The sequence below is a fragment of the Ovis canadensis genome, chromosome 5, assembly GCF_042477335.2.
Source record: "Ovis canadensis isolate MfBH-ARS-UI-01 breed Bighorn chromosome 5, ARS-UI_OviCan_v2, whole genome shotgun sequence".
Lineage (NCBI taxonomy): Eukaryota > Metazoa > Chordata > Mammalia > Artiodactyla > Bovidae > Ovis > Ovis canadensis.
Genome location: NC_091249.1, coordinates 41,731,200 through 41,756,504, shown reverse-complemented (window position 1 = coordinate 41,756,504; position 25,305 = coordinate 41,731,200). Strand labels below are relative to the sequence as shown.

The window sequence follows — 25,305 nt, the reverse complement described above, 5'->3', positions numbered from 1 at the left end:
AGAGAACAGCAAGGAACTGGGGAGGCTTTATTCATATCACTTTTAAATAATAATGATGATGAAAGCCCTTTAAATGTATGTATGCCCAGAGCATCAGAATTTCCAATCAACATATATACTATTGTTTTCAAACACAGATTTTCTTTTTTCTAAATAATCCCATCTTTTACTAAAGTGAAAGTGAAGTCACTCAGTCGTGTCTGACTCTTTGCGACCCCATGGACGGTAGCCTACCAGGCTTCTCCGTCCATGGGATCTTCCAGGCAAGAACACCAGAGGCACTGGAGTGAGCTGCCATTTCCTTCCCCAGGGGATCTTCCCGACTCAGGGATCAAACCCAGGTCTCCTGCATTGCAGGCAGCCGCTTTACCCTCTGAGCCACCAGGGAAGCCCCTCTTTTACTGAAGGCCAAGGTTAAAAGTAAAAAAAATCAGCAGACTCCTAAGCAAAGTGAGAAGAAAAAGAAAAAAACTAAACTAAACTTAGAGCTGTTTCAGAACCACAAAAACCTTCTGGATTTTTAATTAGATTTTACAGCATCTACCATGTAGAAAGGTCACCTTGCAGGAACCTGTCCTATCCCACACTGAATGAAATAAATGAAATCACGACACACTGTAAGCTGACAGGCGCTAAGTCACAGCTAGGAAAATGGAAGACAGTGCTTCACCCTAAGGAGTCCGTTATCCAAGTACAAGACAACCTGACTTTCAACTTGATGTGAATTAATCCTTACTCTTTTTAAATCATTTTATACCTGAAAATCAGCACCTCCACTAATTAATCTTAACAACGTCTTGAAGTCTTTTCTACGTTTTCTTATGGAGATGCCAGTCTGAAGCCTTTATCCATCACTTCTCCTCTAGGAAAAAAGTCTAAGGGAAGATGAACCGTACGCAACCCAGAGGCGACAAAGGAGAAGCGAGCTCCCCACGTGGACCCCCCCTTGCACTGGGCAGGGTCTGAACAGACAAGCAACATGACCGAGGTTTAATTCCAGCTCCTCTGACACCGATCCCTCCCAATGTGGTTGTGTAGTACTGATTTAAGTGGCTTTCCAGTTTAAGGTACAAAGAGGGAGAAGGCGCAACACCTCCCACGTTTCTAAAACCAAGAATAAATTTTAACTGTCAGTTCTATTTGAGCAAGTAAGAGATCTCTCTGGATCTGCTGCTTTCATTCCCTCTCATGGCTGCTTCCTATAGAATTCAATCTTGATTTTTCCTTACTGATGCTATCTACCAAATTTTCTATCTAATGATGTAATCCATCCTACCAGAAGAGTAAATTCAATGTAATATGTAGAATTCAAAGATTTTCCGTAGAAGTTTTGTTTTTCCGTCTTGAAACAGCCTGAGCTATTTTTTGCCTACTCACAGTTATACTCACACCTGTCGCCTGATTTCCAGTCATTTTTATTCTCATTCCCTAGTTTGGCACCATTCTTAACTATTTTCTCCCAACCATTTCTTTCCCAACAATCACCCCCAATATATGGTCCTTTCCCATCCACTCAGCCTCTTCAGCATGTATTTTACTTCTTCTCCTTTGAGTTTCAGCCTCCAGTTCTCCCCCTTGATACAGAGGAATCTATTGATTTTGCATCTCAGGTCCTTCTTATTACCTTTATCCTTGCTCTGGACTCCTCTCCTAAAAGACAATGATACTGATAAGGGTCATCGCCTCACTCTTTCCAACCGCCTCACTCTTTCCAATCTAGCTCAGAGGAAAAACGTTTTCCCTATGTTTTTCACTTTCCTTTGGTCCCTGGTGTACCCTGGGGCATGCTTCTTCCCCATGGCAGGAAGCACGCCGCAATGCAGCAGTGGAGCTCTCTCCTTCATGATTAGTTTGTACTGATTACCTACTGGCCTCTGTCAAGGACACATATGAAACATGCTATCCGGGATGATCATGTACTATGAGACGTGGCCACCCTTGTCTGGATCCACTGTCAGTGGGACACACATCTGATGTGTATTTCCAATACGAATGGGCGATTCACCCAATCTCGCTCTCTTGCACCTTGGGTCTCATGACTAATGGACAGCACTTGCCAGAGGGCCTACTGAATTCGGGGATCAGGAAGGTGCTACGTCTCCAGCCACAGAAAAGAACTGACTGACTCAACTGGAGCTTACGCCTTGGACCTTGGCTTCATTAGCTCTGAGCAACAACTGGCCACCGTCAAATCACAGTGATGGCCCTTGCTAAATGTAGGAACACTGGCTCCATTCAGAAGGTAAACATAAGCCTCAACAACACAAAAGCAACCACCTCAAGACAGATCAGCTGGCAAACCAAGAACAAAATGAACTTGAGATCTGTTGCCCATTCTAATTTTCATGATACCTCCTAGGAGAAACGGTAACCTTCAGCCTGCTTCTCAGAGTCCTTCCAAGTTAAAGCACTTAGAGTGGAGAACCACTTAGACAGACACCAGACTGCTCCTGAATGAACGTAAAAGCAGCCATGAACAAAAAGAGAAACATAGCTCTTATTTCAACAAAAGTCAAGAGCGCATAGAAACCACTTTTCTCTTCTCTCTGAATACCACAAAGCAAATTCCCATTACACGTAGACACAGAGACATCACAGGGAAGAGGACATGGGGGAATAGATAAAAATAAATTGTATTTACCTTCTTCTGTTTCATGCCACACGATCCCTTCCAAATTCACACTGGTTCCGGGTTCACAGGGCCCAAGACACTCTGGCTCTGTCACTACTCCAACTTCACACGTATTGACACCCACGGAACGAGTCCGAACCAAAAGCTGTTCAACCGGTGCTGCAATATTGGATGAAGATGGGGGAAAGTAGGAGGGCAGAAGCTGAGGCGTGAGACTGCTGGCGATCGGCGGCGGAGGCGCTGGCACTGTGAACAGGGGGTCAACCTGAAAGATAGACAGGCTTACTGCAGTGGTGCTGCGTGCTTGGAGCACTTCTCAATGCAAGCTGTTTGCATCACTTCCAGAACACATCACCAATCCAAATTCCATTTGCAATTATAATATGCTTTGAGTGTTTTAATGGTGCCAAAACACAAAGTAGAAGAGAAATAAGCATTTTCGTTTTTCATAACACACAAAGTAAACATTGGAGCTCTAGCTTCTTGGGTTACAGACCGGCCTTTGGGGTCCTTATAAGTTCACCAATTGACAATCTTTAGCCTCAAAAGATGTGAAGGAAATATGCTTTGCAAAATGAAGACTATTTCCCACTTGTTATGAAACTGTATTTTCAACATAACAACATTTTCCAAAGGAGAAACTCCAATAAATATCCATATAGGCATCACTGGACATTTAAGCATAAGAGATGGATTAAAATTGTTTTCAAAGTACTTTATAAACCATAATGAATTCAATCACTATTAAATAAATTAACTTACTCTGCCGAACATACAAAATCATAAACATGATTACACACACAGAAACACAGAAACTGGATATTATTAGCATGTATTAGGCATCAACTTTTAACTAAGTGTTCTGCTGCAAAGGTTGACAGCGTTCATAGAAATGGAGAACTACCCATAAATGCATGTGCTCAACAGAATCTGAGCTCCTCCATGCACAAGTCCTTTAGTACTTCAACTTGTACAGATCCCTGATGAGTTTGATCGGGACTCAGCAACTCTATGTTCAGGAAAGAGAAATGTCAGCCAAAACGAGACCCTACGGTGCAACTGCTCCCTTGCACCCCAATCCTAAGGACAAGAGCAAAGGTGTCTTTCACCACAAAAAATGCAGGAGTCGGGCCATTAATGAAACCAAAAGCTACGTATGTACTGAGCAGGTAGGTCACCAACAGACTGATCCACTCCTTCCAACCACTGTAACCACTGTCATGACTGCTATAGAATAGCTATGGCCCTGCTGACCGGTTGTCACATGTGAAAAAGCCAAACGCACAACATCTCTGCACAGGATGCCAGACCACCTGTGTCCTCAGGTTGCACAGAGACGTCACTGACATACAAGAGATGATGTCTTTATGTGTCTTATCAGTTGGGCTGACATAGGAGGTGTGTAAAAAGGACACAGAGAAAGCTCTTCTGGTAAAATTCCATCTTAGTCTGTTCATATATTCTCAGTTAACATTTGTAAGAAATAAACATTTGATACAGACATAATAGTGCATAGTCTTTGTTCTTTAAAAAACACACACACACACATACAGAGTGTTTTTCAAGAGAAGTCATATGAGGAAGTGTGCTCCTCATTCAACAGCTGAAGCAGTCATCTGTGTGGGCTTCTTGTTCATATGACTGGAGAAACTATTTCTACAGTTTGCATTTCACTAAAATGATACAGCGACGTTCACTTGCCTGAGTGATCCAAGATGTGACAGAACAGCCCTTCATCCAACTGCACACTAAAGAAAGTTAATTTCCTGCTCTCCAAGCTGCCATAAAACTCCTTTTGCTCCATGCTTTTTATTGTTCTTCATTCTTGATCACAGAGCCCGAGAAAGGAAAGCATTTAACGGCCCCAAGCCCCAGATCTGGTGATTTATGCTTTTGTGTAAATGCAGCTTAATGTGGATCAAAGTTCACACTGATAGTTTCTATTTTAAAACTGAGCTGACAAATGAAGAAAGGGGTTCAGAGGAAGACAATTTAAGGGAGGTGGGGGAAGCCAGTGCGACCCTGTAGTCTTCATTACAACTAAAGGATTGCATGAGACTGAAGTCACTCTCTAGAATTTAAAAGAGGACCAAAAAAAAAAAAAAAGACCAAAGAAAATTATAAACCAGCTACTGCACATTTTTTTGCATGATTCCCAACAGACTCTTAATTTGTATAGTTAGTTGTAAGCTGACTGTAATTTGGTGCGACACATATAAACTGAAAAAGACAAGATGGAACAACGTTCTCAAAATAGTCTTCATACCCTTGATCAACAGCATACATTAATTCTAAAAGAACAAGTACAGCTTCAGTTAGACAAACAAGAAGACTGAATAAAATAAAAGAGGTGAGGTGTCTTGGAGAGTACCAACTCTCTAACTGTGAAGCTTAGGAGGCCGTGGGAAAACATGTACAGAAGAAGCTCTGTAGGGGGCTTTGGCCCCACCTCCCACACTAAGTAGGCCTGTGACTTATGAGAGTCACTTAACCTCACTGAGGCCCATGTTCCTCAACTGGAAAATTTATTTTCTTGCCTTCTAATAGTGATGATGAATCCTATCACAACAGAATTTCTAGATTAAATCTCTATTTCAGTATAACTCGCCTTATGAATATATTTGCATGGAGATACATACACACTCACATACTCTTTAGGATATTTATGTAATTCCAAAGATACAGCGTCTAAAGAATCTAGATGGCTTGATGGGAGAGGCCATGGTCTCCTAGGCCTACTGGCAAGTTAACTGTGTTTATTTCCATTAACACAATTCAAAAGCAATGGAAAGAGTTCAGCTGATGATATATATAGAAGGGACCCTGGAGCCCTGTGCACACTTGTTTTAAAATGAGAAAGCTAAGATTCAGAGAAGTTTGACTATAAATATGAACAATAATCATAAATAGTTCCCCAATGTAATAAGTCTAAAACACTTAAACTTGATAGGAAAACTCAACAGGTTATATGGTTTTATAGGTTAAGCTCTTTGACTTAGACAAGTGAATTTCTCTTAAGTTTTTCCACTGAACTCGCTTCCTCAATGCAGCTCAAAATCCCCATTCCTTTAGGTCTCGATTATCATTATGAGAGTAGAAAAGCAAACTTTTCTCCCTTGGGATTTCAGGATTTGGAGTGGGAAACAAAGACCATCCATGAGGGATACCGAGGGCCGTCCTCTCCCAGAGCTTACCAACTGGAAAAGGGGTGGGGAATTACAGCCAAACTCTCAAAGCAGTTTTAGTTGGCAGGTATGCCAGTTTAAAAAAAACTTTTTTTTTTTTTTTGCCAACGCAAAAAATCAGGAAAAAGTCTGAATTTCCACTCTCTCGTAACATAATAACTGGATCATGTGCTATGCTGGGCCCACATTATTCGTGGCATCAACTGACACTGCTGAGCTTCCCTCAGCCTGCAGTGACCTGCCCAGGCATAAGCCGCTGAGTTTGCATTTCCAGCTTTTTGAGACAACCACAGAATGTTCTAGCTAGGAGGTCATCTAACCCAGTTTACTCATTCTAGAGAAAGCCAGGGCCCGTATCTGTGCAAAGGCAATAATTTATCTTTAGTGGCAGCCCAGGTGAACACAGAAGAGCAGCATCCTCTAAGAACGACCTTTATAAAGGAGCTCAGCATACACTGGGAGGGAGAAGAGGGATGGGGGAGTTTGGTCATTTCTTTGTGCTAGTAAACACCCAGAGTGTGACGTGTTCTCCAAAAAAGAAATCGGTTCTTGTGTATTTCATGGTGCTTAATACACAGCCATGTGACGCTACACACAAGGCAGGGTTTTGAAAGTTGTTTTTGCCTTATACAAAAGGTCAACTTCCACTGTCCCCTCATTTCTCAGGTCATTCACTCCTACACTGAAACACAATTTCTTCACCCAGTGAGGCTCTTTAAGAGCAGCAACAGTTCCTACGAGAGTATCTGGAGAGGAGGCAATGTACACTTGGACTTGGGTAGTGACAAACCTCCTGGTTCAAATCCTGACCCTGAAGGTACTTGCTTGCGTGGGATTCTGAGCAAATGACCTGGCTATTCTAAGGTTCAGTGTCCGGATCTAAGAAATGGGAGTAAGAATGATGATTATCTGCACGGGGTCGCAGTGAAGACTCAATGAGATAACTCATGCCCAGTGAAAGCCTGACATAGCACTTAGCTCAGTAAACAACGGCTTAGGAAAAGAAAAAAAAAAAAGTCCCTGGTCTGATATTACAGTTCTCTAACCCTGCATGCACTCTTACAAAGCTCCTTTTTATATCCTACTATGTTTAACATAAATCTATAATCCTCTCCAAATGCATGGTTAAGTGCGGTTAAAGTATTTTAAAAGTATGAGAAAAAGGGCTTAACCCTGAGAAGCTCAGCCTGAGGAAATACTGCTCCTTTCATACACTGGCATCTGGCAGTCGTCCACTGGCTTAATCCAGCCCCGTTTTACAGCAGGCCCTGATGAGTCCTTCACTTCTGCAGAATCTCCTTCCACTCATCTCTTGCTGGACCTCTTTTTTTCTGTGCTATGCTCCCCTCAAAGTTTCCTTTTATTCACCTCAAATTGATCGCATGTCCACCCAATAAATAATTACTAACATACCTGCTGTGTGCCAGGTGCCACTAGCAAAAGAGTGGGCAAGACTGCAGCAAAAGTCAAATGGCCACACAAATACAGCAAAAGGGCAAGCGTCGCTGCAGCACTTCACGTAAGGGGCTACCCAGGGTGACCTGAGTGTGAAAACCAGCACGAAGAAGGCAGTGCGGGGCAGAGACCAGCCTCTGTAGCTGGAGTCCATGTCAACCTTTAGCAACAGAAGCCTGGGCAAGCTGCCTGATCTTTCTGGGACTAAGCAGCTTCATCTATAAAACAGAAACAAGACCTGACTACTAAGGTGACTACCACCACTCAAGATCACGCAAAACGACGTTAGCCCAGGGCACGTGGTACGGAAGAGCCCTCAATAAATAAATGCTCCTGCCATCGCCAATATGATTCTTATTATCACAAACATACCTGAGACCTGAACTGAAAAAGAAAATGCTAGGTGGCTTAGCCCTTTAAAAGCCAAATGCTAGGATTTGCTACAAAGAGTAGCAGTTATAAGCACCTTTCGGGAGGGACATTCCCTAAAAGAGTATTCCTACCATCTTCCACTTAAAAATCGGTGGGGAATTATTAGTCAAATGATACCAGTAACTGGAATAAAAGAGCAAGGGGGAGAACTGGCCGGTTTTAGCGAAGGTTCCTTTGTCAAAGCTCTTTTCTATTATCCTGACGGGACACTGATGTAATCTACTAGAGCCTGAAAGAGGAAAGCAGCCATCTCCAGTGGAAGAAAAAAAAGACCCATAAGTCTAACAGCTGGTGGTGGCAGCCTGTCAAACTGAGGAAAGTTAATGTCAAGAACAGACGCGAGGCAGTCTCTCACTGTTATTTTTGCATGATTATTCCCAGGTGTTGGTGCACACTGAGCGGTAGCCTGGCTATTTATTACTCGAGAGAGAGCCTAAGAGCATGGGAGTCGGAGAGAGAGGCGGGGAAGGAAAGGTTATTTACACAGATAGCGGCACACAGGGTGAGTAATCAGACGACCAGGGGGCAAAAATAGTCTGCAGAGAGAGGTCCTGGCAGTATTTTCTCTGTTCACCTTATTTCAAGAGCTTCCTGAGTGCCGATGAGCAAGGAAGGCTCCAATGCTGGAGCGTGGCGGGCAGCAGCTTTGCACCATCGGGCACGGACTGTGGCCCCTGGTGATGGTTTCCAGGACCTGGAAACTGACAACAAGTGAGGAAAGGTCGGCTGGGCAGGGCTCACCTGACAAAGGGACAGTCAGGTTGGCGTTACTGCGGGGACGGCTAGCACTGCCAGGAAGATGGGAAGCTCACCACCAGGAAACAGGCAAGCCTCAAGGAAAGATTCCTTCCTGTACCCCGGGGCAGTTCTGAACCTTACTGGGGAACTTGCCTGGGTTTCTTCCATCTGTTGCTACAAATCTCCATGCTCATCTTGCTCTTAACCCCTCAATCCTGGGATTCTCAGGTCGCCAACAACCAGAGAGGGAATGGTGTTTTATTTTGTTCAGAGTCAATATTTTTACATTCTGTGAGCACACCAGGGCACGAATGCTTAATGCTCACGTTTTCTCCATATCCTGGTATTTGGCTGTTTTATGAGATTGCCCACAGTCACCTCTTTAATTTAAAAAGCATTAGACAGAGACGGCACTCCATGTAAGGGAAATCACAGCTCTTTAAAGGTGACCACTGGCGCAGTCCATCACTTTGCATTTTAACTATCCTTTCTGCCAGACATCGTTGCTTCATTAGTAAAGCAAGGGAAGCTTAAAAAATGGTTTCCTTAAGCACCGATCTTTTCCCCAAAATGATTCGTCAAGGGTGAATTTTCATCCTTGTCGGACAAAATTGGAACAACTGCATTTCAGTATTCCTAATTCTGTCTTTCCTACATGTAGTGCAGGCTTTTCCTTCTAGAAACCGTGATCAGGGCAAAGTACGCATTACAGCTTGCTGCCAAACAACAGGGGCAAACTCCTTCTAAGGGCCTACTGTACACCAGGCCCCAGATGTTTTCTATATTCTCTGATAGTCATAACATCCCCATTTTATAGAAACAGGAACTGAAGACCTCAGCGAATGAGCTACTTACCCAGAGAGCTGAAATTCCACGCCAAACCTCTCTGACTTCAAAGTCTGTGGGCTTTCTTGTAAAACTAGTAACACTATCAGTCACTACTGTTTAACACTTATTACACAGGAGGGATGATACTGTGCATTCTCTCATTCAGTCTTCACCAGGTTGTGACTGAACGTACTTAACAGATGAGGAATAAGGAACTTAAGCTGAAAAGGTCACTTAGGGTCAGTGGCTGAGCCAGAATTTGAACCCACATTGATCAAACAGCAAAAGAAGCTCTTCTCAATGTAAAAGAGAACACGAGGTAGAAAGAAACCTACCTCCCCAGGTAATTTCTGACCCTTTTCTGCGTGTTAGAAGCCACGCATCTGATTATTTTCTCAACTCGTAGATCAGGATGGTGCATCTTGGTGTGCCCAAGCAAATACCGCAATTCCTTCAGAAACCTCAACTACAAAACCTCACAGAAACCATAGCTCAGGTATTGTTTTGCTGTTGATACTGTTTTAAATCATCTGACTCCAAAAGCAACAGCTATATACAATGACTGGGAATCACACTATTATTTTCAGTCTCTCTTTCCTAGGCATAAAGACCAGAGACCAAATAAAAAGCCACAGTTCTAGCTGCTCGCACGCTTTTAAAGGCTTAGCCGCTGAATAGGTAGGGCTCAGCCTTGGGATAGACCAGGGCTTCAGTTCCAAGGCCAGTGGGGTCAAGATGGATGCTTCCATTCCCAACCAGGACTCCAGCCCTGCTAAAGCCACAGAATGCCCGCCCAGGCTCTCTGGGACACTGCGTGGGGGTGGTAATCAAGGGAAGGTGGCTGACTGTTCAGTGTATTATTCAAGAAGCAACTCCATGTGCAGAAAGGTGACAGGCTTCTAACACGCAGAAGCACAGACAGGCCAGCCACAAGTGTAAACTATATTTTAAACAAGTGACGATTTTTAACTTCATGCTCTAGCTGTGACAATTTTTCAAAGCAAAAGACAAGGAAGGCACTGAGTATAGAAAGACAGAGTATAATTAAACTACCTGGACTTGGTGTCTAAAGCTTTCTGGTTGTCTTGAAGCCAAACTAAAATCTCCCCTAGAAGGCCCTCCCCCAGCTGTGTCAGGTTCCATGGGAAAATGAAGCTGGTGGAGGTAGAGGGGACATAGGGACTCAGCCTTGGGTACTTTCCACCAACCACAGCAGTTGTTACACACTCAGCCTCATCTATGTTCTTTGTGGGGGAAGGGAGGGGAACCATTCCTGTCTTATTCCTGAGCCACAGATTCTTCATCTGTTTTAAAACTGTCAATGACACTACTCAGCAACCTAAGCATGCTTTAAATAGTAGTAAATGACCGGTGTTTTCCTATCTTGTTCATAAGGCTTCTCTGATTTCCTCTCATCCTGCCTACTTCCAAAGACACCTTAAAAAACGAGATTAAGCCACAAAGAAAGGAGGAGGTGGTAAAAGTATTTTTAAAAAAAAAGTCTTCTTGGATTAATCCTTTTCCCTTTATTTTGTACAAAACTAAACCCCTGTGTATACCTCAGATATGCAGATGACACCACCCTTATGGCAGAAAGTGAAGAGGAGCTAAAGAGCCTCTTCATGAAAATGAAAGAGGAGTGAAAGAGTTGGAGTAAAGCTCAACATTCAGAAAACGAAGATCATGGCATCTGGTCCCATCACTTCATGGCAAATAGATGGGGAAACAGTGGAAATAGTGGCTGACTTTATTTTGGGGGGCTCCAAAATCACTGCAGATGGTGACTGCAGCCATGAAATTAAAAGACCCTTACTCCTTGGAAGGAAAGTTATGACCAACCTAGACAGCATATTAAAAAGCAGAGACATTACTTTGCCAACAAAGGTTCGCCTAGTCAAGGCTATGGTTTTTCCAGTGGTCATGTATGGATGTGAGAGTTGGAGAAAGCTGAGTGCCGAAGAATTGATGCTTTTGAAGTATGGTGTTGGAGAAGACTCTTGAGAGTCCCTTGGACTGCAAGGAGATCCAACCAGTCCATTCTAAGGGAGATCAGTCCTGGGTGTTCATTGGAAGGACTGATGCTAAAGCTGAAACTCCAATACTTTGGCCACCTCATGTGAAGAGTTGACTCACTGGAAAAGACCCTGATGTTGGAAGAGATTGGGGGCAGGAAGAGAAGGGGACGACAGAGGATGAGATGGCTGGATGGCATCACTGACTCGATGGACATGAGTTTGAGTGAACTCTGGGAGTTGGTGATGGACAGGGAGGCCTGGTGTGCTGTGATTCATGGGGTCGCAAAGAGTCGGACACAACTGAGTGACTGAACTGAACTGAAAAGATGCTGGGAAAGACTGAAGGCGGGAGAAGGGGACACATAGGATGAGATGGCTGGATGGCATCACCGACTCAACGGACATAAGTTTGTGTAAGCTCTGGGTATTGGTGATGGACAAAGAAGCCTGGCGTGCTGCAGTCCATGGGGTCTCAAAGAGTAGGACACGACTTTGCAACTGAACTGAACTGAAACCCCTGTAAAGTTCCACATCAATCCCATTTCTTGCAGTTAGATCTGGCCCTTGGTCCTGGAAAGTGAAATTTTTAAAAAAGAAGCCCAGAGGTAAAACTCTTGATTTTGCTTCCTGTGAGTATACCTGCACCAGTGAGCAAATCAATTTCAAAACCCCTGATTATTGAGTATCTCTGCAGATAACCGGCCATTAAAGCATTGCCTGTCTTTGCATGACCCCAATTTCTCCTCGAAATTAATAAAAGGTTGTAGGTCTCTAATCCTCAACTATCTCAGGACACAGACATGATTCAATGAAGGGAGAAAGGAGGAGAAATGAAAGAAAGAAAAGCCTGTTGGGAGTGGGGGGGGGGGATAATCACCTTATTCCTAATGCTCTAACCAACAGCACTTCTTTATAGTAGAAAATCTCACCTGCAACTACCTTAAACATAGTCTTTTCAAGGAATATTTTTGGACATTTAAACTATAAACTCAATACATGCTGGTCATAACAAGTTCAACGGCAAGGAGTCAAACCTTATGAGAACTAAGATGCTTGATGGAAAGAGTCAAAGACCCTTTCCACAGCAGGGTGGGCCAGTTGTCACTTCTTGCCCCATATACTATTTTGGTACCATTCCCTCCCTGAAAAAACTAAAGACTACTCACATAAATTCAGGTCGAGGACACTCAGCATCAACCTCTTATCTCTCATCCTTCCTTTCATAACTCCCAAAAACTGTTTCAAAGGAGCCATCACTCTCTTAACAGAAGCTTTAAAATTTTAATTCCGTATCAAATCAAACAACTCAGTAAAGCTCTCCATAGCTCATCACAGAGATGGACAGTTACAGACAGAAAGAAATCATGAAGCTCCCCAGCCATCTTCATGCCCATCTTTAAGGACACCTTGGAGACACTTTTTTTTTTTAACATTCATTCTTATTTTGGCTCTATGAAAAGGCAAGAGTGGGCTTTCTCATCGGATTCTGTAAACTAAAGAAACTAAATTCTTAAGAGGTAAGTTATCTCTCAAGGTCAGGAGTGGTGGCTCAGCGGTAAAGAATTTGCCCATCAGTGCAGGAGATGTAGGTTCAATCCCTGGGTCAGGAAGATCCCCTGAAGAAGGAAATGGCAACCTGCTCCAGTATCCTTGCCTGGAAAATTCTATGGACAGAGAAGTCTGGCGGGCCACAGTCCATGGGAGCCACAAAGATTCAGACATGACTGAGCACAACAGCACACAGCCAGGTCAGGAGCCAAACAAGAGGCCGCAGGCTATCCCATGAGGGCTGCTGTGCCCACCACCAAGCTCCGTACCGTACCTCAAGCTTTCAAAGTTCTCTTCTCGCAGAACCTTCCCCACGCCCACAAAAGTTTCCCACAGGCCCAGAATTCTGTTTTCCCTCCTGAGAACAGAGCAGCCTTTAAAAGTCCAACAGGTCATTCTTCAGGGAGAGCCTTTCTTCTAACAGTTTCCTACGTATGCATCCTTCTAGAAATTTAATCCATATAAAAAAATGCAGGACGATGGGGAGGAGTCAGTTTTCATTTTATCGCCTCTGTGTTTGCATGAATTTTAGCATGAACATGTACTACTTTCACAGTTTTTAAAAAATTTTAATACAAAGATGCTAAGCCATTCCACTCAGAATAAAAGGAAACAAATGCTAATGCAGAAGGGAGAGGGCACAGGACCGAGACTATGATTTCAACTCCTTGTGTAGAGGTCCTGAAATTACAAGCCAAGGTGGCACTGGGACCAACTGCGTGTGAAGGGAGGTGGTGTACTGACCCAGTGTCCTCCACTTTACAAGGGCTGCTGACTGAAGCTCCTCACCATTGGGGAAATTGTTTCCTCATCTAAAACGTTTTTGCCAGGTGCTACCATTTGCCAAGTGTTTCTCCATGAGCCCTGGAGGGCCCTGGAGGCTGCGGGGGAGACTAGCGGTGGCCACAGAGCAGCTTGGGGTCAGCTTGGGTGGCCAGTCAGGTTCATCATGCAAGCGTCAAGGGGTGCGGTAGGGAGAGTGCAAGGTGGATCTGAAGGAACTGCAGGAGTAAGGCTGGGTAAGTGGGAGAGGCATGGACAGAGACGAGCCACGCTGGACAGTACAGTGAGTGAAGGAGCTTAGGGGGTCAAGAGGAAGACAGGACATGAAGGCTGGAGAAACAGAGGGCTCATGAAGAGGCAGGACAGACTAAGAATGTTCTGGGATGACTGCAAAGGTAGAAGAGTGTGCTGAGGACATTAAAGCAGGGGCACGGGAGGATGGACAGTTTCTCTGGCAAAACCGCAGCTATGGGAGAACAGATATGAGACGGCTGCAACTACAGGAAGGCAGGCGGGAAGGAGGGCAGCTGAAGCCACTGGAGTCCTCCACGGAAGAGGCGGCAGACGTGGTGGGGGTGGGGGAAGAGAGGAGTCTCAAATACCAGTCCCAGGTTTCCGTGTGAGCGCGCGAGGGCATCGTTCCCTGGGATGGAGGGCATGGGTGGAGGGTGGTAGGGCGATGTCTATCATGGGGATGGACAGAATGGTGTAGAGCTCAAGAGAATTATCTAGACTAGGGAGGGGTCACTGGCAGAGAGAAAGCGGTGAAGCCAGCAGAGTGGAGAAGATGGCTCAGGGAACCTGTGAAAAGTATGAAGAGAAAGGGCAACAACATTTCTCGCTGACATCAGTGTGGAGTAACAGAGCAGGAGGCGTGGCTGTTGCGGTTGCAGCAAACCAGTAGAGAGCTGAGTGACCAGCCAGGGGAGAGAGGCTCCAAGGCCACCGTGGTCTGGGGGGTCTGGTGGCTGACACCACAGGGCAGTCAAGGCCCTCTGGGGAGCTGGTTGAGGGTCCCTCCCTTTCTCTACCCACCAGAAGAGTAAGACTGCTGGCTTTTTAAAGGCAAGCCCTGAATTTCACCCTGACAGCTACTGGCAGCCCCAGAGAGTGGCCGCTGCACCCTCTGGAACCTTCTGTTTCAATCCAAGTGAAGAAATAATGACTCGACACCATGGCTGCAGCCACATTTCTTCCATCAGATGACTTGATCCATGAGAACCCATATTCCCCACTACCCCCCACAAATGCCAGTTCCTGCAGCCCTTCCATGTCACCAGCAGCCAAGAAGGTAATGAGGCCTGTACTTGAGAAGACTATCACAGAACCAGTAGTCATCTTGAATATGCTTTTTCAGACTGCCTCCACCTGATGCTACCCTACCCAGAGTGATGTCCTACAGGGTCCAAGGCTCATTCCCTTGAGAATCGCTGCTGGACCCTAATTAGAGATAAACTCGCTCGTATTCCCTTCTATCTTCCTACACTGGTACCCTAAAATCATGTCCCCCTCATTCTCTATGTTCCTGTTCCCAGCCTGCAAATCCCTATTCCCCACTTCCTCCCATGTGAATGCCTTGCCTTTCCAGTCTCCAGGGAATGAGCCTCTACAAAGGGAAGAATATCAGCAGTTTACCCTGCTTGGGATGGCTTTGGTCCACAGTCTAGTTCAAGGGTCAGCAAACAAAGGCCACAGGGCCAAATCCGGCCCAACTGCCAATATCTTGTACACCTCGACAAGCTAAGCACGTTTTTTACAAATGATATTTTACAATCAGTTTAATGATAGCAACCACCAACTCTGAACCCACAGTAAGTGAAACATTATCACCACCCTCCATAAAAAGATAATTCCATTCTTCTAATCAGTAGACCTGTATTACAAACAAAGCGCACTCAATTACTATCATTAGATTTTAATTTTTATCAACTGAAAACAGTCTGCAGAGACTGTTTCCTCTCCCTGGTCATACCAGGACCTACATACTACCCATGATACTGCATCTGGTTCCACAAAGTTAAACCATGTACTATGGACTCTTTACAGAAAAAGTTTGCTGGTCCCTGCTCCAGTTTAATGGGAAATGCTGATCCTTTAAGTAGCTCATTTAGGTTCACCAGTGGACTCTAATCAATGTTACCAGGGAGAGGAAGAGAGGATGGGATGGGGGGTGAGTGATGTTGAAAAAGAGGAAGGAAGAGAAAAAAGGAAGCAGGAAAAAGTATAGGAATACGATGAAGTAAGCACACAGATTCATTTATGAATGAGGCAAAAAGAAAAAAAAGATTAATGCACTACTACGCTTAGCTCTCCCACCAAAAATCAGGAATCACAGCCCACAAAAGAGACAGGAGGTATACTTCAATTCTAACTTAAGCAGTCATGACTTTAAAAACTCAATAAATATTTATTGAGTATCTCTCTATTATGACAGCTTGGCACTAATATAAGGAAAACCAAGACAGCTAAGATTCCTACCTAGACAGAGCTTACACACAAGTCAAGTTTTTTTGAAATAACAACATTGTTGATAAATTATACCTCTCTATTCCTATAAGAATAGAGGAATGTTAAAAATCCCACATAACTGTAACATGATTTTGGTCATATTCTTAATCTTAAAAGCTAGGATATTTTAACTTAAGTGAAAGTGAAAAGTCGCTCAGTCATGTCCGACTCTTTGCGACCCGCGGACTATAGCCCACCAAGCTCCTCTGTCTATGGGATTCTCCAGGCAAGAATACTGGAGTGGGTTGCCATTTCCTTCTCCAGGGGATCTTCCCGACCCAGGGATTGAACCCAGGTCTCCCACGTTGCAGGCAGACGCTTTAACCTCTGCACCACCAGGGAAGCCCTTAAATAAAAGAATACAGTCTCTCAGAAAATCTCCTATAGAGACACAGAACTTCAGGTCCAAGTATTAACATCAAAGATTTCAAGGGAGGAAAGGAAGCCAGGTTGAAAGAAGAAGGGGGAGGAGGCGGGGGGAGGGGGGGCGAAAGGGGTGGCCTTACAGACGTCTCCTGCCACCTACAGATACCCAGGCATTATAGGACTTTTCCCTGGGCCTCCAGAGAAGGGAGGACTGGAACTCAGCCCTACCAGAAATCAGACCAGATGAGAACCAGAATTCAAGTTCCCTGCCAAGAGGAGGTGATCAGTTTCCAATCCTCAGCTCAGGCTGAGGGCCCTTCAACCAGATTCCTGCGTCCAGGACCAGGAGACTAGAAAAACAGGGAAGGATAGGAAGGGTTAAGGAGAGGAAAGAGAGGGGGAAGGGGAGAGAGGTCAATAAAGTCTCTTGTTCCTTACCGGTCGGGGCACTCTGGCCAGTTGTCCACGTCAGGAGGAGACCAGGGACAAAAGGGTCCTAGTTGCGGCCGCTGGGTCTGGTCCATTGGCAGGCAAACTGGCCCCTGAGTACCCCGAGTGGTCAGGATGTCAGTCTCAGAGAAGAAGAGTTCCCGCCAGAGTCGCCACTTGTTGCAGGAAGGAGGACCCCTTCCAGGGCCCAAAGCTGGGCTCTTGTCTAACACTCGGAAATGAATTGCCCGAGGAGACACATGTGCTGACAAAGCAAGAGATTTTATTGGGAAAGGGCACCCGGGTGGAGAGCAGTAGGGTAAGGGAACCCAGGAGAACTGCTCTGCCGTGTGCAACTTCCTCTTCAATGAATGAATGAGATGAAATTATCATTCTCAAATACATTTGGTTGGGAGCTAGAAATGAACCAAGCAATCCCAGAAATCTGAGTTCTCTATGCAGAAGCCTAGTAATGAATGGTTCAACTAAGACTGTCGGTTCCAGAAGTTACTTCTCACAGAGTATCACAACAGACATGCCAAGCATCCCACTAACACTTCTGAACTCAGTAAGAGCTTGCGTATTACAGGTAAGTCTCTGTGTTTAACTCTCAGATCATTTACAAACTAGTAGCATCATCTTACGATTTCACTGAGCTCTGCTAAGCCTCAGTTTACTTACCTACAAAGCAGGAGTCATAGTATATAGTGTTACCAACTTGTATTTAATATAATGGACACATGAAATGAGGTCACTCAAATCAAGCCCTTATCATCCCCATCTTGTAGTAAGCCTGTACACAGTGTGAGTGGTCCCTGTCATCCTCACTCAGTTTCCATCAAAACCCCAAAAGCAATGTTTTCAGGACTTGTTCAATATGTCACATGCCTAAACCAACACATTAAAAACCTGCTCCTATGGTTTCTGGAAACCAAAGGATGGTTTTTCAAATAAAATGAAAAACTTCAAAATATCTGGAGATAAACCTATAGTTGAACATTTATAGTTACTTAAAAGCAGGTATATGATTTGATTTTACTGGGGAGGAACAATGATTTTTCCTCTTTCAGAAACTGGTGTCCTGGGAGGAATCTTAAGTCTAATAACGAAATCAGGATCAGTATTCACAAAATGGCATTAAGAATGCTTGCCTTAGCTATTTCACAGAGGGACTTCAAGACTCAAAATAAACTGAAAATGATCTCAAAAGAAAGCACACACATAAATAAGTATGGTCATCTATGTACACTCACTAATCCAGTTACTCTCTAGCATCAAAACGGGAATGAAGGCTAGTGGGTCAAGAGAGATAGGTTCACATTATCTTAGCACCCAACATCGGCATTTTCAGAATATTTAATTTTACTGTGTGTTTTATTTTTTCCTGTCAGACCCCGTTCTTCCCGTTTAGAAACACGGGACGGAGGGCATCTCATCGCCTCCTGCTAGTGCACAGGATACTCCTGCACAGCCCACTGGCAGTGCCCACCAGCTCTGCTCTAGGACATGACTTCTCCTGGTTCTGTTCTTCACTTACTTCATATCCCGTGCTTGATCGGAGTATGTGAAATGCTGCTCTGACACTACTCAATTAGCATTTGTCTTTATAATGGTGCCCTTGCTTACTGCACATGTCATGTAGAGCAGCAGTTTAAGGGGCTCTGCGGGACTGGAGAAACCTCGCATTCAGCAGGCCTGTGTGCAGTTGGTAACAGAGAAGTTACATGGCTCATGAAGGCAGTCAGGAGACAGATCTGTAGGTTTGCTTCTCCACATTCTGACACCATGAGCTAAAGGCAACAAGGTTTAGGGGGTCTTGGTGTGCTAATGGACTTCCCAGGTGGCTCAGTGGGTAAAGCAACTGCCTACAACGCAGGAGAGAGACGCCAGAGATACGGCTTCGATTCCTGGGTTGGGAAGATCCCCTGGAGGAGGGCATGGCAACCCACTTCAGTCTTCTTGCCTGGAGAATCCCATGGACAGAGGAGGCTGGTGGGCTATAGTCCATAGGTCACAAAGGGTCGCCCACGACTGAAGCAACTGGGCACATGTGTTTTATTTCAGGATAGATTTCAGATGACTACAAGAAATTACTAGGACTAATTTTCAGAGGCAATTCACTCAATCTCATACCTATCAAATAATACCTGCTTTAAATCTTGTTCACATAGAACTATAAGGAATCAGTTTCAGAAAGGGAAAAAAGGCACATTTTTAGTGGATATGAAGCCAGTGAATTCTTGTATGATGTATCCCCAAAATAATGATGGAGGACATGTACTATAACACAAGTATCAAACTATAAGTATTCTGTGGGCGATGGAGCATTCCATATTTATATTAAAATGTGTATTTCTAGTATGCTATCCCTTCATAGTACAGTAAATTTCAGTCAGTTGCTAAACACCTGCAAAGAGAGTTAGCATTAGACTAAGCTAAATTTAAATCTAGTTGATTTGAATTATGATTTAAATCATCAGTCAAGAAGAACTGGTATCTTTTTAAAATTAAAAAATGCATACTTATTTTTGCCATAATGGTAACAAGCATCATAAAACTCACAGGTAACATACATATACCACTTTTTAAAGAAATTACTTAAATATGATATTAAAAAATTGTTTAAAATGTTCTAATTATTTTAATTTTTAATATTACCATCCAGCTCTTACATATGCATACGTATTTCATATGCTCAAAGACAGACCCAATACCTCATAATAGATTGTTTCACATTTTACAGCTACATTAGAAACTCTCATACTATTCCTCTATATATCAAAATTAAATGGAAGCATCCGTTTACATCACTGAACGACTATCATCTCTAAGTTAATCATAAAATTTTTCCCGCAGTGCATTAAAATCTAATAATCATAGGGAACTCTCTAGCAGCCCGGTGGTTAGGACTCTGGCCTTCCACTGCAGGGGGCACAGGACCGCTCCCTGATCAAGGAACTAAGATCCTGTACACCACGCAGAATGCACCCCCCGCCCCGAAAAAGAAGAATTAGAAAATCTAATAATCATAACCTAAAACAACTTAGATTGCGGTTTAACTTTCGTAAAAGGGCATTTTCCATAAAACAGATAGTCGACAAGAACCTGCTGTAGAGCGCAGGAAATTCTATTCAGTACTCTGTAATAGCCTATACATGAAAAGAATCTAAAAAACGATAGATAAATGTATAACAGAATCACTTTGCCATACACCTGAAACACAACATAGTAAATCAACTATACTTCAGGATAAAATTTAAGAAAGAAAAAGGATATTTCCTTCAACCACAAATCATTTTAAGATAAGCAGCCTTGGCTCTTTTTAAGTACCTTTGTTCTTCAATGCTGTGCCGATGTGCTAAGTCACTTCAGTCATGTCTGACTCTTTGAGACCCCAGGGACTGTAGCCTGCCAGGCTCCTCTGTCCATGGGGCTCTCCAGGCAAGAATACTGGAGTGGGTTGCCATACCCTTCTCCAGGGGATCTTTCCAACCCAGGGGTCGAACCCAAGTCTCCTGTGGCTCCTGCAAGGAAGGCAGATTCTTTACTGCTGACAAAAGTGAGGACTCAAGTGAGAAGCTAGAGAAAAGTTTTACGTATATAAAATATCAAATAGTATGTAAAAAGCACATCTGTCAAGCAGTTGCTTTAACCAACAACTTTAAATATCTTTTTAATAATAACTCTGAAGCACTCTGATATCTTACGTGACAGTTTTGTTTTGTTCTAATGGGATGGCGTTGGGGGAATCTGTTTTGGGTAGGCCTGGTACTGTGTGTTCTTCAGCCTTATATTCTAGAATTCTGGTAACTCTTTAAACTCTAACAATTTATTAACAAAACCTCTACTCCCAGTTTTTGCCACATAATTTTATTCTGAATACAAATGGTATAATCTGAAAAAATATTTAACCTCCTGACACACCATAACTGATATAAATGTCTCTCGAAAGCAATGTGGTTTTTAAGACCAGTTTTTAAAAATCCAGTTCTTAAAAATCACAATTATAAATATTCCTTTGAAATCTAATAATTGCTCTCAAAATTTAAGTGAAGATTAATTAACTAACGTTTTAGCAAAACGACTTTAAGGGGCTCTGGAATAACTCAGCCCCCCAAGGATATGCAAAACAATGGTAGAAATTAGTCTTTCTTTCTTTTTTTTAGTTTCACAGATGAGCAAAGTTAGCTCAAGGACACATGAGTTTATAGCGAAATAAGGGTCCAAGTCTCAGCAGAGGTTCCCAATCTAGGCACCAGTTGTGTGCAACCTGCAACCCAGTTTCATCTCTGCAGAGCCCAGGGTTCTGAGCTGCAAGGGGGCTTTGGGAGTGTGTGTGTGGCCAGTGAATGTCTCCACACAGGCAGTGAAGGACAACAGATGGGACTCCTGTAGATGTTACCTCTTCCTCTCGTAAACCTTTTTGCTTTCTTGTGCCCTTGTGCAGAGCGGGGTCACACTGCAAGGTGTGGGGTTAACACACAAAGAGACAGTGAAGCCTCGTAGTTCTAGAGAGCCAACCCCAGCCACGTCACAGTTTGAGACAGGCCCATATGCTGAAGACTTCCTCCCCAGCACCCCTTCCCTTCTCTTTCAGAGCGCTCCAAGTGGCATGGTCCCAATCCATAAACCTAAGCATGAGTATCCAAGGCAAAAACACAACCTGGGACCCCCAACCTGTACCTCTTCCCACCAAGAGCAGGTAATCCTTCCCTGCCTATCATTCTCAAAGTGCCTGGTTAGAGGATCAAACATGTTCTCTTTCAAGTGCGTTAGGAAATCTAATATTTTGTCAAACAGAAATGAAAAATAAACCTAATCTAAGCTGTCATAGAAATTGTGAGATGCCTCTGGCAGTTCTATCAAAGTATGGAGACACGTTGGGACTCTTTGAAGAAATGAAACTGCAGTTTATCAAGTGTGATTTATAAGCAACACTGATGTAGCTGGTAGATAACACTGCTGTCTAATCATTAGTAGTCAGACAACAGCCACGTGAACACATCAATTATGGGCCACGGCCAAAAGCCCTTGAGATCTTGGAGATTAACAGCCAATCCTCTGTTTTACAAGCTCACATCAAAAGGAATATTAATAAGAGGAGGGGCAATGTGAAAGCTTGTCAGAGTAATTCAGCCACTAAAACAAGGCATTTTTCCCCCCTTCTCCTCTCTGTTGAATTGGCCCAAGGAAGTAGCTGGCATCAGCTACAAAGTGCAATGCTGCCAATTTCTTGGGAAATGTTTTTCACTAACATATGGGAACTTGTAAGGGTCTGCAAAACTGCTATTTGGTGAAGAAAGACAGGCAAGCCTTCATGTTCCTTTTTTAAATACTGGTATAAAACAAACAGGGTCATTATGGTATTAGTGAATTATTTTTAAATTAATATGCATGGAGAAGTAGCCATTGACTTTCACTCTACCCAAACTATCAGAAATTTTGTAAAACCTCACATCATTCTTTGACTTCCACCAGTCAACAGAATTTAATCAAGTAATGACTAGTAACTACTCTGCACATTAATGAGTTTCTTCAAATCAACATGGCCCTTTCCAAAGTAGGACGAAAATAAAATAATGTGTGATCTCTTAAGTACTTAAATTCCTTCTTTCCAATCATCTCAGGAAGACAGATATAAACCCCACTGATATTTCCACAGTTAGAATTAAGCCAGCTCTCACAACCCACACATAGAAAGCATTTGCCAAAATATATGCCACAGGCACAGCATATTTTTCACTTATATTGTTTTTAACATACGCACCAGTGAGGACTGCTACTTTCTTGCAAATGATCAGGTTAAACCAAATAGCTGGCAACTAAGGGTTTAGTGGGGTTTTGCAACACCAGCCACGCTACAGAATACATGGCCTGGGTTTCCCCTGCTACTGAGCGATCTGTTTGCATTTTTATTTATAAAACACTCTATATTTACAGAGAGTGTTCCTAATATTTCATTTGCTGCTCATCATTTCAAACTCAGCATAGGGTGGTAGGAAAAATCATCAAGGGAGAAAAAAGCAGCATGGGGTTCTTGTCACTTGTCAGCAGTCAAGCTGTTTGGCCCCCAAGTAAGTTACTGAACTCAAAGCCTTGCTGACAAGCAATTGTTAAATCAAAGATTCTTTACCTTGGGTTCAAAGACTTGATGGAGTCTGGGAAACCCTGTAATTACAGAAGCAAAGGTTTATGTTTGCACATAGGTACACTTTCTCCTTCTTTTCTTTTGCCTGGGGAGAGAGTCCATAGATGTTCAATAAAATCATGACCCAGAATAGACTCAAGAAGCAAGAACCAAGTGGTAAAGTCCAGGGCAAGAGCCAAGCTTCTTTTTCATTACAACACATCCTCAATACACGGTTACGCAAGTAAAGGCACGGCGTGAGTTCTAAACCTTGGTTTCTTCACCTATAAAACCAAAACAGTAACAGTAACACGTTCTCTGATGACCTTTGAAGGTTATCACAAAAACCTACAGTACTTTAGAAGTATTTAAACACAAGTGAAAGTGTTAATGAATGAAACATTCCTTGGACAGCCAGTTGCTAGGCACTGTACAAAAACTAATAATTATTGACTGCATTTTTGATATTAGAAACGAAATAGCCTTCTGAGTAAACAATGTACCTAGGAAACTTACTGGGGCCCAGGAAGGGTGAGGGCAGGTAGGGGGGCCTCAGAAAAAAAAAAACCAAAACACACACACACAAAAACTGTTCCCTGGCTTTGCTGATGCCATATTAGAAATTTACTATAAAAGATGTTTCAGTTTCAGTTATGGGCATCATCATCATCATCATTTTCCTTTAACATGCAATTATGAGATTTCTTTTCTCTACCACTTTTCCAGTCAAAGCTCTCATCAGAAATTAGAATTAGTAGTAACTTAGCAGAAACTCTAGAAGAACCACAACTGTGCCCCGGCCACTCGACACAGCAAGAAGAGAAGAAAAGGTCTTTCACAAGAAACACAAGAGGGTTTCAATCTATTAAATATATATTTGCAAGTGTCTTAAAAAAAAAAAAACATATTTTAATAACACGTTGCGTTTAATGGGCAACTTCAAGGTAAAAAAACCAAACCACTGTTCTATTTAACAAGTTATGACTATGAATGACATATGATTATAGTCAATGATTATCCACCAAAGCTGTCAGTATGGGCTGTGCTCCAAGTTCTTAGACAAACGTCATCAAAGATAAAGGGGTCAAATTCAGCCCTGAAATCCTAAGATCTTATTACACTTCAAACTCCTAAACTGGCTCCCCCCCCCCAAATAAGATTAACTTGGTTTAAATAATTTTCCCAAGGTCACGCCTAAGCTGTAAGTTATAATAGACACTCTCTCACTTGAATAATGACTTTCTTTTTGAGGAGTAGTCTTCTATTTTAGCCCTGAGGATTTTGTGGGTGACAAAGAAATCATCAGACAAAAATCTGCCAGCAAACAGGATGCCATTGCAATCTGTTATTCTGACACAGCATAACCCTTCTGGGTAAAGCATCTTTATCTTTGTTCTTTAAAATTCAACAGACACGCTCTAGCAGACCCAGGCAAGCAGGTGCAATATAGCCGATTACATACAGATGACCGTGCTTTAGAAAATTAAAAATGCTGCATAAATACAAGATACATCAAAATCCAGATAATTCCCAGCAACACTTTTGCCTGTGATCTCTGCGTGGAAGAAAGACAGAAGACGTGGACTCTCCATGGAGCTGGCTCAAGGCCCTCCTCTCTTGGAAACTCTAAGAGAGAAGCTAGTTCAGCATGTAGTTACTGAGCATTTCCTAGAGTCAGGCACAGTGCCAGCTGCTGGGTGGCATCCGTGCTCTGCAAGGTCTCACACTGCAGGAGAAACAGAAAGGGTGCAAGTCAAACACACGTGTCTCAATGCGGCAGCTAGGAGTGGGGGGAATTACACCTCTCTTGAATCTAAAAGGACACTCAGAAAACACAGTTCAAGAAGAAACCACTAATAAGACACAGCAGTCCCAGAAGAAACTATGCCGAGGGTCATAAAAGAAGTTAGTGTCAAAGCATCGAGTGGGACCCAGTCTCTCAATCCCCATTCCTAAGCTTCTCCCCTGGATCATGACCCAGGCAGGAATCAGAGTCGAGGACCTGCCCCAAGAAACAGTCTACCTGAAGGCTGCATGGGGCCAGCATCAGCAGGGCCCAATGGCTATGCTCTGCTGACTAAGAGGGCACGCTAGCAAATTGGCGATTTTCTGGAGACCAACTGACCAGGAGAGATGACCTCCACAGATCAGTTCCACAGCAGTAATACTCAAACTGCATGCTACAGACACTCCTCAAAACCTATGAGGCAGTTTCCTCCTACACTTTGCTAAACCAAATGGTTAACTAAGGAAAGCCAT

At 43.3% G+C, this 25,305-nt stretch overlaps 1 protein-coding gene across 6 annotated transcripts in view; it reads right to left on the bottom strand.

The window, feature by feature from the left end:
• The window catches only part of ZNF608 (zinc finger protein 608), a 108,071-nt gene that overhangs the window by 56,224 nt on the left and 26,542 nt on the right, over positions 1–25,305 (bottom strand). For all 6 annotated transcript variants that reach the window (XR_011257251.1, XM_069591645.1, XM_069591643.1 and 3 more), the window contains one exon: positions 2,642–2,897. Coding sequence is in view for 5 of the 6 variants with exons in the window: in XM_069591645.1 (XP_069447746.1) it covers positions 2,642–2,897 (256 nt within the window). In the remaining variant the exon portion in view is untranslated. The remainder of the gene's footprint in view (positions 1–2,641; positions 2,898–25,305) is intronic.